General features: G+C 40.9%; 3 protein-coding genes across 3 annotated transcripts; all 3 read left to right on the top strand.

Moving 5' to 3' along the window:
* The first annotated feature begins 1,346 nt into the window (after nucleotides 1–1,346).
* On the top strand, nucleotides 1,347–5,645 carry LOC131977845 (uncharacterized). Its single transcript, XM_059341289.1, has 4 exons — nucleotides 1,347–1,421; nucleotides 1,536–1,728; nucleotides 2,677–2,859; nucleotides 5,401–5,645. The coding sequence occupies exons 1-4, from the start codon at nucleotides 1,347–1,349 to the stop codon at nucleotides 5,643–5,645; spliced, it is 696 nt and encodes a 231-aa protein (XP_059197272.1).
* A 5,918-nt stretch (nucleotides 5,646–11,563) lies between these two features.
* LOC131978421 (histone H2B 1/2-like) lies at nucleotides 11,564–12,031 on the top strand. Its single transcript, XM_059342085.1, has one exon. It carries the CDS (start codon nucleotides 11,613–11,615, stop codon nucleotides 11,985–11,987), a length of 375 nt encoding a protein of 124 aa, XP_059198068.1. The 5' UTR covers nucleotides 11,564–11,612; the 3' UTR covers nucleotides 11,988–12,031.
* Nucleotides 12,032–13,733: 1,702 nt separating this feature from the next.
* LOC131977610 (histone H4) lies at nucleotides 13,734–14,569 on the top strand. The gene has a single exon (XM_059340995.1). It carries the CDS (start codon nucleotides 13,774–13,776, stop codon nucleotides 14,083–14,085), a length of 312 nt encoding a protein of 103 aa, XP_059196978.1. The 5' UTR covers nucleotides 13,734–13,773; the 3' UTR covers nucleotides 14,086–14,569.

Raw genomic sequence — 14,569 nt, 5'->3', positions numbered from 1 at the left:
GTCTCCCTGTAAATAACCTGTAAATGTATGTACTTAACTATATCCAATCCAATCCATTTTATTTATATAGCAACATTAATAGCAAACACAGGGTTTTCAAAGTGCTGCACAAAAAGATAAAAACAATAAATAGATGAGACAATAAAAAAGTAGACAGTGAAACAATAAAATACAATTCAATAAAAATAAATGAAATGCACTGCCCGCACAATATAAAATATGCATGTATACACATAAAATAAAAAAATAAATAAAAAAAAAACACAGAATCAACACTCTACGTAGTGTTAAAAAGCCAAAGAGAAGAGGTGGGTTTTAAGAAGAGATTTAAGATATTTTAAGGCTGCTGTTATGGTGTTTTTTGCCTCTAGTTCTTTACATTTATATAATCTGTTTCTCTAAATGCATGTGGAAAAGTCATAGATAATTACATAGTCCTTTTTAATGAAGGTCTGCTGAGTTTGTCTCCACCCACCGAGAGACGGCTCATCCGTTCTCTTTCACGTCCGCAGTTCAGATTCAAATACCGGCGATCAGAGAGCTTCCACTCATTGTGGACCAGTTTTTGCAGTTGGACTTGTGGCTTGTGTTTTTGTATTTCTTTGCTGATGGATAGGTTGGTTGTAGAAGAGCTGTCTGGAGTTTTGTAGTTTTCTATGACAACCGGTGTAATTTGTTGGTTTTCTGCAGACTCTCTTCTTGCTCTTTTTCTGGTGCCTGTGTTGAATGTTTGATATTTGTGTATATTAGCATTGACAACGTCTGAGAAGCTGGCAGAGAGTGGTGGGAGGGGGGTGAGTGGGTCCTGTCCTTCCAGTAGGATCTGTTCCATTGTGGCTAGAGTGGATTTCATCTGTGTGATGGCACTGTTGAGGGAGGTGGACTGAGTGTACTGACTGAGTTCATGGTATAAGTGGTTGATTTGGGCAAAAATGTTCTTAATGATGAGATGGTCGATTTTCTCTGTAGTTGGAGGAACTGGTGTCTCAGCAGAGGTGGATGGGCATGGGCTGGTTACCATGGTTACTTGTTTATCAGCTCTGGGTGGTTTGGATAGTTTTAATGGTTTTTCTCTAGTGGCTGGTCTGGATTCTGGAGATGAAGTATGGTCCATATTTTGCTTCCAGTAGGTGAGGTGTTAAGTGGGTGATTGGTGATAAACGGTGCAGTTGGATATAGTGCTTAGTGCAAACCAGCAAGCTTTTACATGAAAAACAACAAAATAAGTGCCTTGGTCTCCAAATTTGCTTGTACCTAACCGGTGATCGCTGTGCTCGTGGAGGAGAAGAGGCGGAGCTCCACGGGCTCGTAGGCTCCGGTGGATCCAATGCACACCGCTGCTTGGGATGAGGTCCGGTTCAGCCGCCGACCGTCCGCCACTCGTGGCGAACGCTGTGGTCTCCCTCGAGAACCGGAATCGGGTAGTGTGGCTGATGATATCAAACGAGTCGCTCTCTCTCAATGCTCGTCGACTGCAATGTAAAAAAATTAAGAGGGGAATTAAGTGAAACGGCAACCTCCTCATCTTCCCTAAGGACATTCCCTCCCTCAATAATCTTCTGTCACCATGGCCCGAAGGAGCATTCAACGGAGCACACTTCACCTGCAGACTAGCACGCAAACAAGGCACTAAAACCCCATCTGACACCCCTGTAAAACTACTTGTCATCAAAGGCATCAACATCAACATCACAGAAGCACAAGTGAAAGACGAACTGGAAAACCAAGGTATCCAAATCACCAGACTACACAGAATCATCAGCAGAAATACTCAGCAGCCAACCACATTCATCAAAATCCACCTAACCAACCCAGAGCAAGCTGCCGGCCATCTTCATGAAGGATTCTACATGGACCTATTTCAGTACCGTGTGGAGAAGGCACGGCCCCCGCCTAACACCAAACAATGCTTCAAATGTCAACAGTTCAATCATACATCCATCAACTGCAATAACCCGGTTGTCTGCCTGAGATGTGGAGAAAATCACCATCACAAAACCTGCACCAAAGAAAAACATGAAGCCAAGTGTGCCAACTGCTCAGGTGAACATTCTGACGCTTCCAAGACCTGCCCAGTTTACCTCTCAAACATGACTCCACTTGCCAATAACCCACCAACCCCTCCAGCTTGCACTCCAGAGACAGCACCCATCTTGTTCACCTCCGAGACAACCTCAAAAAACGACAAAAAAAATAGAAGAAGTCATCAAAAGCATCAGAAAACACACAAACTACAGTTCATGAACAAAACCCTTCCACCAAGAACACCACACCTGTCTTTTTTCCCCATAATTCTCACCATGGCAGTCTGCACCTTTCTACATCTAAACATCAGAGGAATAAGAGGAAATAAAGAAGAACTAATCCAACTGCTAAATGACAAGAACATCTCTGTAGCTTCCATAAACGAAACACTCTTATCAACCAAATCACGGATCAATATTCCCAACTACTATATCATCAGAAAAGAACGACAGACAGGAAAAGGAGGAGGAGTAGCCATCTTAATCAGAAACCACATTGAATACAGTGAAATGGATTTTGATCTCACATCAGAAGAACTCAATGGAAACGAATATGCAGCAATAAAAATGAAAACCCACTTAAATCACTCCATCACAGTCATCAGCATCTATTGTCCCCCTGGAATAAAACCATCTGCAAATCTGTTCCAAGCTGCATCCACCTTCAGCCACACCCTCATCATGGGAGACTTCAATGCCAAACATGTCGACTTCTACTGCAACAAAACAAACACAAGTGGCAGAGTACTCAAACAGATCCTCAATGACACCAACTTAACAATCATCAACACAAACGAACGCACTTACATATCTCCACTAACTGGCAACACAGACATCCTGGATCTCATCATCTGCTCCCCTGACCTGGCTTCTAAACTTCATGAGTTCTCCACCGCCGACCACCTCTCCAGCGACCACCTGCCTGTTCTCACCACATTCTCCTCTCAGCTACAAGTCAACAAGAAGAAGAAATACAACTACAAAACAGCAAACTGGGAAAAATACAGATCAAACATTGAAGGTAAACTGGAGAACATCACTCTCACCACAACCCCTCAACACTTGGACCAACAAGCATCACTCTTAAGCCAAATTCTCACCCAAGCCAGAGAGGAAACCATATCCCTATATTCTGCAAAACCACCGAAACAGACCTTACCTGCCCACCTCCTCCAACTCATCAGACACAAAAGGAAGCTGCGTGGTGAGTTCATCAGGTTCAGATCACCCCATACCAAAACAGAACTAAACAGACTACAAAGCAGTATTAAAAAACAACTCACCCTCCACCGACAGAAAACATGGAACACATTCTCCAGAAAACTGGACCAAGACACAAACCCCCGGACATTCTGGCAAAAAATAAAGAACCTAAACGGAGACTCAGAGACCCATAACACACCACCACTCAAATTCTCAGGCACAATAATTAACAACAACACTGAAAAGGCCACACTTTTCCGCAATCACCTTGAAATCATTCACTCTTGTCCGACAGACCCCCATTTTGACGATGAATGGAAAGATCTAGTTGACAGAGAAATAGCCAAACATAATACAAAACAGACAAATACGGCCAACTTCGCTACAGAGCACCAAGCCCTTACAAAACCAGTCACCATCCAGGAAATACAACTACATCTAAAGAAAATGAAAAACAAAGCCCCAGGAGAAGATAATGTCGACACCACTCTGATAAAAAAAAGCACCAGCCTCCTACTTTCAGCACCTCAGACAGCTCTTCTCCAACTGCCTCTCCACTGGACACTTCCCCTCACCCTGGAAAATTGCCTTAATCATCATGATACACAAACCCGGAAAAGATCCACATAACACCACAAGCTACCGCCCCATAAGCCTTCTCAGCCAAATTGGAAAACTCTTTGAAAGAGTCTTCACTTCACGCCTCACCAGTCACATTGAAACAATAGGCCTCCTTGGTATACATCAAGCCGGATTCAGGAAGGGAGAGCCACCACAGACAACATTCTCAGACTCTCAGAAGACATCCACAGAAACTACAACAAAAAAGAAATAACCCTTGCAATATTCTTCGACATCGAAAAAGCCTTTGACAAAGTATGGTACAACGGACTGAAATACAGGACACAAACCTAAAACTGCCAAAACCCACCCAATCCATCATTTCAAGCTTTCTGGATAACCGTCAAATCAAAATCAAAGTTGTTCCCACCATCTCAACACCTTTCATACCCCAAGCAGGAGTCCCACAGGGTGCAGTTCTAAGCCCACTTTTATTCCTCATATACATCTCTGATATCTACTACCCCCCAGCCACCATAGCCAAAGTATCACAGTTCGCCGATGACCTCTGCTACTGGACAAGTTCAAAACACCCAAACCTTGCAGCCAAGAAACTCAACACATGCATAACGGAAATAGAAACCTGGACCAACATGTGGCGAATCAAACTCAACCCTGTCAAAACACAATGCATCCTTTTCACTAAGAACCCACACCTGCAGCCCAATATCAACCTGTCACTCAACAATCACAAAATCAATATCAGCAAAGAAGCAACATTCCTTTTCAAAATAACATGACCTGGACCAAACGCATCAATAACCTGGAACAAAAAGCTAACAATAGACTCAACCACCTCAAAGCCCTCTGTGGAAAACATGACGCCTCACCCTCAACAATCATCAGAGTTTACCTGGTATACATCAGACCACTCTTTGAATACTCCATCCCCGCTTGGATCACCATCTCTGACAACCAGCTACAAAGACTACAAATCATCCAAAACAAGGCACTTAAACTGGCTCACAGACTCCCGTCCTACATCAGCAACCATTACATCCACACCATAACCGGCATCCAGACCATCAGACAGAGACATAGAGTCATTAAACAGAAATACATGAAAACAGCAATAAACAACCCTTCTCTCCAGAAAACCATGCATGAAGCACACAACACAGTCAATACACCCATGTCATTTATGCTGCTCCTGGCCAAAGTCCCCCATCCACAGAACCCCTCAAAGCCCCCATGACCCATTAAAGAACTGACATCACACCACATGCGCACACACACACACACACACACACACACACACACACACACACACAGTTATGTAAATAACATGCACACACAGGGTGTTTCCTTGTTCTTTTCTTTTCATTTGTTTATTTGTGCCTTGGTCCTCCTCCCACCTCTCCGGTCCACTCCTGACATCACAACTATGGATAGAAAAGCCCTGAGCTATCCCTCCAGGCTCATGACTCTTTAGCCTTAGCCTTAGCCTTCCACTCATTCGTTTCTGACGACCCAAACTCAGTATAATAGAAAATGTCTGGAGAGGGAGGTAAAGGACTTGGTAAAGGAGGCGCTAAGCGTCACCGTAAAGTGCTCCGTGATAACATCCAGGGCATCACCAAGCCCGCTATCCGCCGTCTGGCTCGCCGCGGTGGAGTCAAGCGTATCTCCGGTCTGATCTACAAGGAGACCCGCGGTGTGTTGAAGGTCTTCCTGGAGAACGTCATCTGTGATGCCTTCACCTACACCGAGCACGCCAAGAGGAAGACGGTGACCGCCATGGATGTGGTGTACGCTCTCAAGAGGCATGGCCGCACCCTGTACGGCTTCGGAGGTTAAACAACATACTGCTGCTACAAACACAAAGGCTCTTTAAAGAGCCACACACTTTATCAACAGAGAAATTTCCTTTCATTGAGTATATATTTTGTATTACTACATCGAATAGTGGTCAGCAATGCTGCAAACTAAGGTATTAATCCCATACTAATTAAATTCTGTGCCAGTTGTGAAAACTTACTATCCATCCTGAATACTAACTGAACACACATTTTATTCAGCCATATTTCAAGTTTGCGGTATATATCAATACATTGGAATATATTAATTATATCAGGTCCTGTAAAATATTACTCTAGGTTTATTTCAACTGGCTATATATTCACTGAATAGTTTATATTTAATCTGTCTGCTAAAATTACAACTATTTTGACCAATTTCACTTTTGAAAAACACCATATACTAATGCTGGAGATAACTAAATCTTACTTTCACATCTTTAAAATTTGGTATCGATCTGGTATCAAGTGAAAACATTGTCGATACTGATACTTTTTACTTAAAGGTATAGTTCCAGTAAAATCATTCATTTTGATTTATTTCAACCCGCTGAATAAATTATATGCTTGTCTGAATAGAATATCAGTCTGCTAAAATTAGAACTATGATGACCAATTTCACTTTGAAAAATAACTCATGCTGGAGATAACTAAATCTTACTTTGACTTTATAAATCAGCTCCCTGGATATTCTTGACCATGCTGAAAGTCTCTGCCAGTGAACCTGACCTGGGGATCCCTCTCTTCCTCCCTCTGTGTACTTAGCAGCTAGGAGTTCTCTTTTGAGCGTGTTTTTATGTTTATAAATGTGTGGTGTTGCTACAGTAGTGGATATGTGTCCTGTAATTGTTGCAGCTTGCAGTGTAAAATAATTCCAAACATCGCTCCTCTTCCTCTTGTTAAAATAATTGATTATTTTCTATATTGGTAAATGATTTTATGCTTTATTTCTCTGTTCTCTGTCTCTGTTCTCTGTTCTGACGCAGGTCACTATCAAAGGTCAAACCTTGACTGTAGTAAATATCTCTATGCATTTATATTAAGTCAGACAATATGATTTGATACATTGATTGTGTTTGTGTGTTAATATTGATGTAGAAAACTATGATTACTTTAATTACATATATTCCATTTTCTTAAACTGACTAAGATTCTATAAATCACAAAGAATGACATCCAGATATATTGAGACACAGTTTTTGCTGTGTGTGTATGTGCGTTTGTGAGTGTGTGTGTTTGTGTGTGTGTGTATGTACAGAAGGCCAAATGGAAAATCCCGTGTGAAAATGTCTGTAAGTCATAACAAGGAAAAATGTTTGTGCTAACAAGTTTGTTAGTAGATCAGGGCAAGGCCTGGTTTCGGCAGCAAGCAACCAGGTGGCATGACGTGCCGTTGTATGCATTAAAACTGGCGAATCAGCGATCAAGAAGGCGGGACTTCCTGGAAGAAATCAACCAGCATGTTTTGTAAACAAATGTTAGTATTTTAATGGGTTCCAGGGAGGGAGTCGTGGTTCAGACTTCACGAACTGAAAACACGTCTGTTTGTATTCAGGGACATGAGTTAAGGTTGAACCCAGAGGTCTCTGTAAAGTGCACATTTTTTGACGTATTGTAATAAAAATTTTGTTAAACTGAGAAACTTGGACGTCTCCAGCTCTTCATTTCCCCATCAAAGAATGCGCAGAAAAATGGTGAGGTTTTTTCTGTTGGTGACAGATTTTTTCTGTCGGTGACAGATTATCAATTTTCAAGGTTTCCTCATGCAATTTTTCTAACACTCTGTACTGGCACCATTGAGCTGCTGGGTCTGACACTGAGTCATGTGACTGCACACTTGACTGGAATATGCATGTATACATAGACATATATACATGTGTATATGTCTATATACATGCATATATGTATGGTTCGCTATTTGGTTCAACTTGCGAAACAGTCTCTGAAACAGTTTGCTTTTCCACAGGCTCTATAGCCACGTCATTACGTAACTGTTAAAGTCTGTATAAGTCTCCGCAAGTATAATAACAAGGACATACAACATGTCTCTACCACATATCTGTGCTGCTTATTGATCACTATGGACGCCGAATACATTGTTATTAACACTGAATGTAAGATGTTAATGTTGGACTTTGTTGTAAGGTAACGCTAGCCCGCTAGCGATCGCCTGCTAACTCAAGCAAGCTATTGATCCCCAGCTAACGTTAGCACGCCAGCTCGCCTGTATCAATACCATTGCAGTTAAACAAATCAAATAAATTAATGATGCACGTTTTAGTTGGTCTCTCTCAACAGCACCAATTTGGTTTTGATGTTCAGATAACCCAGGCCCTGATGTAGATGTTCGTGGTTAAGACCAGCAAAGGGGTTTACCGGTTCAGAGCCAGTGCCTAATCTTTTAATCTAAGTTTGGTACTTTTCAACTGCCCAAAAACTGGCTCTGGGTCAGGAAAACGGGTTCCAGAGCGGCACCAACTCTCAAAGCACTAAGCACTTACAAAGGGGCTGACTAGCTTTGCTTTAGTCGTGAAAGGGGCATGGCTGAGGATGCATGTGTAGCGGGTCCCGACCAGGTCTCCGCTCATCTGATTAATGAGCCCAGCTTCCGCGAGGCATTGAAGGAGCCCCAGTGACGCTGCTGGTCAGTGCTGCCACCCAGAGTCCAATTTACACAACAGCATGTCATTGTGTGCTTCGCTGTAATTTCTTGTTCTTAATTAGACAGAATAAAGTCAAATAATACAATTGCAAGACACTATGATGCGATTCTTCAGAGATTTCAAACAATTAATACTAGTAATGTTATACTATATTATATACAAGGAGCACACCTACAACATCCTATGTCCTTTCAACCTCAAAATGTGTGTTTGTGTGTGTGTGTGTGTGTGTGTGTGTGTGTGTGTGTGTGTGTGTGACATGTGTATCTGGAGGTGTGCACGTTTACGTGCGTGTGTGTGTGTGTGTAACTAAAATCACACAAGTTAACTCTCTCTGACAAAACCATAATACATGTGTTTAAATATGCACTGCATCACATTGTGAACGCCAACACAAACAGTGTAGTTTCTTCAGGTCCGGGGTTTCTTGCTTCACAGATCCATCTCTCCCTTCTTTTCTTGATATGGATAGAGAGAGATTAGCTGCTGTTGAGAAATGCATTGAGGAAACCTTTAAAATTAAATGATCTGACTCCAACACAAAATCCTCACCTATTTCTCTGCGCCGACCGTTGATGGGGAAAGGATGAGCAGGAGACGTCCGAGTTCTCAGTTTAACTTCATTTTATTACAATACGTCAAGAAATTTGTAGTTACAGAGTCTCTGGGTTCAATCTACACGTCCCTGACATCACCGGCTGGTCAGTTCATGGAGGTTGGACACAGTCTACTTTCCCTGAACCCAGTTTTATAGCCTAACATTGTTTTACTAAGAATGTAGGTTGATCTCTTCCAGAAGGGGCGTCCCTCTCGAACCGTCGACTTGTGTTAGAAAAATTGCATGAGGAAACCTTGAAAATTGATAATCTGTCACCAACAGAAAAAAACTCACCATTTTTCTGCGCAGTTCGTTGATGGGGAAATGAAGAGCTGGAGACGTCTGAGTTCTCAGTTTAACATAGTTTTATTACAATACGTCAAAAAATGTGCACTTTACAGAGATCTCCGGGTTCAAAAACTCATGTCCCTGAATACAAACAGACGTGTTTCAGTTCGTGAAGTCTGAACCATGACTCTCTCCCTGAACCCATTAAAATACTAACATTTGTTTACAAAACATGCTGGTCGATTTCCTCCAGGAAGTCCCGCCCTCTTGATCGCTGATTCGCCAGTTTTTAATTAATACAACGGCACGTCAATGCCACCTGGTTGCTTGCTGCCCCGGACAAGGCCATCCTAACCTGGCCTCTTCTCCAGAACATTCAACAAAAACATTCTGTCTTGTTATGTATGACAAAGATATTATGTCTTACAGAGCCAAAGGATTTTCACTGTCTCACATAGATTCTAAAAGTCTAAAAAATATGAAACAGACAATGAAATATATGTAGTCAAAGTTTCTAAACCAAAATTAACGCACAAACATAATCATTGTATCAAAATCATATTGTCTGACTTAATATAAATGCATAAAGATATTTATTACACTCAAGGTTTGACCTTTGATAGTGACCTGCGTCACTCACAGAGACAGACAACAGGGACAGACACCAGGGAGTCAAACAGAGAAGCAGAAATCAAGCATAAAGTCATTTACCAATATAGAAAATAATCAATTATTTTAACACTTGTCAGATTTAATCAATATCTGGACACGTCATGTCACCAAGCAGAGAAGACCGTTATCTTTCTGCTCAGCACACCATGTCCGTGACTTGACATGACAGAACTTTCAAATCATCACCTTCTGCCTTGATAGGACTTGCAGAGATATTATTGGAGACACAGAATTTGCAACAAAACAAGAAAACATAAAATATATCTTTTTGTGATTATAGAATCGTACTCTAAATAGGGCAGAGGCCGTTTTAGCAGATGCAGTAAATCAATTTAGTTTAATTATAGTTTTAAAACAATATTAGCACATGATCATTGTATCAAAGCATCTTGCATGCATAGAGAGGACACACACACACACACACACACAATGAATTACCCATGCATAGATAGTGATGTTCGTCACACAGAGACAGACAACAGAGACAGAAAAACAGATTATTTCTAACACTGCACAAGTATGAGTTATTGATATATGTGGGAGTTATGATAGAAACTAACAAAAAAGCTGGTGCAGAATAAATAAAAATTGTATGAATGGGTGAGAAAATACGAATAAAACATCAAATAAAAATCAATAGAGATGGGTGAAAGGGAAATAAACTTCAATAAATAATAATGTAACAACGACAGTGTTCTTCAGATGAAGTTCTTTGCAGCCATAATGTGTGTGTGTTTCTTTTACTCTGCTAGTTTCCTGTCATTCTGTAACTTATTCCATGCAAAAGGTGCAGAGTGAACAAAAGCCCAATTCAAGTGAACCCAATTCAGTACAGGCATATGGAACAGAAAGCAACAAAAGATCTTGAGAACGGAAAGAATAAGGACCAGCACTTCTCTGCGCAATAAGGCTACAAATAAAGTTAGGCAGTAGTCCTAGCATTGTCTTATATATAAAAGTATACCAATGCTGATCTAAAGCAGGCCATCCCATCCAGGAGTGTAACTCACAATAATGTGTCAAAGCTTCACAATTAGTAATAAACCGAAGAGAAGCATGGTGAGCAGTCTCAATCATTCAAAGACATTTAGCAGAAGCATTCATGTACAAAAGATCTCCATAATCCAGCACAGATTAAAAAAGAATAAAAAGTTGCAGTAACACGTTGCTTTTTTACATTTAAAAAACCCCAACTTGCTAAAAAAAAAAACAACATTTATAGCTTCAGCTTCTTCACAAGTTTCTCCACATGTCATCAAACCTATTCATCACAGGCATCTTTAGAAAGCTCCCACTCTCCTGTACAGTATTACATGTTTTACATGTTCTATATTGCTGTAGCAATTATTAGATTCAATATTTTGCATTCCAATAGTTATTTCCATTAAGAATGTATGAGTGGCAGACAGACAATGCAATCACATCGCATTGTAATTGTGTTCCAACTGAAATGGACCTCAAGTTTCTGATAAGATGCAGCATTAACCTGGTTGAAGAAAACAGGCTTGTCAGAAGTGGGATTCGAAGCCACACCTCCAAGTGAGACTGCGACCTGAACGCTCGGCCATCCTGATTTTGCAGTGACGGCAGAGAACTTGGACTCTTTGTACTGCGCATGCTCAGTCCCGCTCAGAAGCCAACCAATCATGTGAGCGCAACAGCACAGCTTTATTTACATGAAACGGACATAAAGTAGCGCTCTGAGGGCTGAGAGGACATTCGACTCTGATAGACTCGATAACCAAACATGCCTGATCCAGCACCGAAAGCAGCCAAGAAGGGCTCCAAGAAAGCCGTTTCTAAGGCCGTCACCAAGAGCGGCAAGAAGAGGAGGACCAAGAGGAAGGAGAGCTACGCCATCTACGTGTACAAGGTGCTGAAGCAGGTCCACCCCGACACCGGCATCTCCTCCAAGGCCATGGGCATCATGAACTCGTTTGTCAGCGACATCTTTGAGCGCATCGCCGGCGAGGCCTCCCGTCTGGCTCACTACAACAAACGCTCCACCATCACTTCCAGGGAGATCCAGACCGCCGTCCGCCTGCTGCTGCCCGGGGAGCTGGCCAAGCACGCCGTGTCTGAGGGCACCAAGGCCGTCACCAAGTACACCAGCTCCAAGTAAACTCTTACTGCTGCTGCTCCAACAACTCAACGGCTCTTTTAAGAGCCACCCACTTACTCTCAAGAGCTTTTCCTCTTGTTCTTCAAACTTTAAAAAGATTAGTAATTAATTGAACCTCATGAAGTGAATATAAGATTGACCAAAAAAAAAAAAAAAAACATAGGTTCCTGTTGACTTCAAAACTTAAATTAAAAGTACAGTAAAACGTAGCATTAATGCTTTTTAATATATCACAATTAATCCTGGATAGTTCATCCAATAATCAGCATCTTCTCTATACCTGTGTTTGACAAATATGACTAAATTAAATAACTCTTGAAGACTGTTGAATGTCCTAATGGAAAATAAAAGGCTGATTTAATTTGTTCTAGGATGAATAGCTTATAGATGTCTATTTTATTCCTTGAATATGATTAGTATTTTCCTTACAGCAAACACATTGCAATAACAAATGTTAATAATTAATGTGGTAAACATATATTCCTTTATTCATATGGGGAAATGTCTGGATCACTTGACACCACAATATGTGATCTTTTGCTTTGAAAGTCGAGCTCATAACAATTTAAAAAAGTTATGTGGGTTTAGTCAGAAAAAAAATATTATTTTCAGCCTAAAGAGTAATGAAAAATGTCAGCTAAATGTAGTGTAGTAAAAAGTATTTAATTACATAAAATGGAAAAATACCCAAGTAAAGTACACAAAATTGTACTTAAAAATTCATCATAAACTTTGCCAATATCTAGCTTTTCCCTCTTTCCAGTACAAGGGGAACAATAACAGTGTCTAGCAATAATATATTAAACTGTATGACGAGGACTTTAACTTCTTCAGCCCTTATTTTTAATCATAGCCCCCATTCATCATGCTCTGGGTCATATTATTTGACTTTTTCTAATGTTTGGGTCATTCTTTAGTAAAAGCTATGAACAAGTTGAAAACTGATCCTTATGGGGGGCAAACTAGTAAACATAGTGACGGGTCGTTATTTGGCCCTAAGACAACACAAGGGTTAACATTACACAATACAAGCAACAGTTAATACTACATTGTTAAATCTCTACAATCTGTAAGTATATATTTATCATCTTTGTTTTAATTTTTTAATTAAAATAAAATGTTTTATTTGTTTTATTTTTGTTTTATTTTTTTTTTATAAGTCAATAAATCTTCTTGACGTATTGTATTTCTAACTATGACATCCGGACAAGGCCATCGTGGCCTCTCCAGAACATTCAACAAAAAACCTACTGCCTTGTTTTGTCTCACAAAGATATTATGTCTACAGAGTCAAAGAATTTTCACTGTCTCACAGAGATTCTAAAAGTCTAAAAAATATGAAACAGACAATGAAATATATGTAGTCAAAGTTTCTAAACCAAAATTAACACACAAACATAATCATTGTATCAAAATCATATTGTCTGACTTAATATAAATGCATAGAGATATTTATTACAGTCAAGGTTTGACCTTTGATAGTGACCTGCGTCACTCACAGGTACAGACACAGAGTCAAACAACAGAGAAGCAGAAATCAAGCATAAAATCATTTACAAATATAGAAAATAATCAGTTTTTTTAACATTTGTTTTCTGCTATAAAACCTTTACATCTTATGTCCAGATTCACCTTCTAAACTCGAGGAAGCGCTGAGTTTGTCTCCGCCCACCGGAACACATGAGTCATCTGTTCTCTCTCACGTCCGCAGTTCAGATGTAAATACCGGCGATCAGAGAGCTTCCACTCATTCGTTTCTGACGATCCAAACTCAACATAATAGAAAATGTCTGGCCGCGGTAAGGGAGGTAAAGGACTCGGTAAAGGAGGCGCCAAGCGTCACCGTAAAGTGCTCCGTGATAACATCCAGGGCATCACCAAGCCCGCTATCCGCCGTCTGGCTCGCCGCGGTGGAGTGAAGCGTATCTCCGGTCTGATCTACGAGGAGACCCGCGGTGTGTTGAAGGTCTTCCTGGAGAACGTCATCCGTGATGCCGTCACCTACACCGAGCACGCCAAGAGGAAGACTGTGACCGCCATGGATGTGGTGTACGCTCTCAAGAGGCAGGGCCGCACCCTGTACGGCTTCGGAGGTTAAACACATCCCGTCTGCTCCTGAACATCAAAGGCCCTTTTCAGGGCCGCCCAAATACTCTAGAAAGGGGCGACTTCCACATTTATCCTTGAAAGTGTTGGTCTACCTTAGTCGAGTAACAAGAAATTAATCTAGTGAGGGATTTAAACAGGATTGTTTTCCAGGTGGACCTATCCATGAAAACATGTTAGGCTTTTAATGCGCTGATTTCTGTTGTACTGCTGACTACCACACATGACAGAGAGCTTCGACTGGTGTTACTTCAATTCAATCCTCTTCCCACCTTCTGTACGGCTTCAGAGGTTAAACACACTGCTGCTACAACCACGAAGGCTCTTTTAAGATCCACACGCTTTATATATGGAGAAATTTCCCGTCATTGTGTATTTATTATTGGACTCTAAATTGGATAGTGGTGGGCAATACTACTAAATATGGAATCAATCCCATGCTCAATAGAGGGCCAGTTTGGTTGATACTTATACTT

The sequence above is a fragment of the Centropristis striata genome, chromosome 9 (assembly GCF_030273125.1).
Source record: "Centropristis striata isolate RG_2023a ecotype Rhode Island chromosome 9, C.striata_1.0, whole genome shotgun sequence".
NCBI lineage: Eukaryota > Metazoa > Chordata > Actinopteri > Perciformes > Serranidae > Centropristis > Centropristis striata.
This window is presented reverse-complemented; position numbering and strand designations above follow the sequence as displayed.

What these genes read in the sequence shown, in the direction of transcription:
- LOC131977610 (XM_059340995.1), top strand. Translation starts at nt 13,774, where the DNA reads ATGTCTGGCCGCGGTAAGGGAGGTAAAGGACTCGGTAAAGGAGGCGCC.
- LOC131977845 (XM_059341289.1), top strand. Translation starts at nt 1,347, where the DNA reads ATGAGGTCCGGTTCAGCCGCCGACCGTCCGCCACTCGTGGCGAACGCT. An exon ending in CCCTCGAGAACCGGAATCGG is followed by an intron (nt 1,422 to 1,535) that starts GTAGTGTGGCTG and finishes ATCTTCCCTAAG; the next exon opens with GACATTCCCTCCCTCAATAA. An exon ending in ACTAACTGGCAACACAGACA is followed by an intron (nt 2,860 to 5,400) that starts TCCTGGATCTCA and finishes ACCGTAAAGTGC; the next exon opens with TCCGTGATAACATCCAGGGC.
- LOC131978421 (XM_059342085.1), top strand. Translation starts at nt 11,613, where the DNA reads ATGCCTGATCCAGCACCGAAAGCAGCCAAGAAGGGCTCCAAGAAAGCC.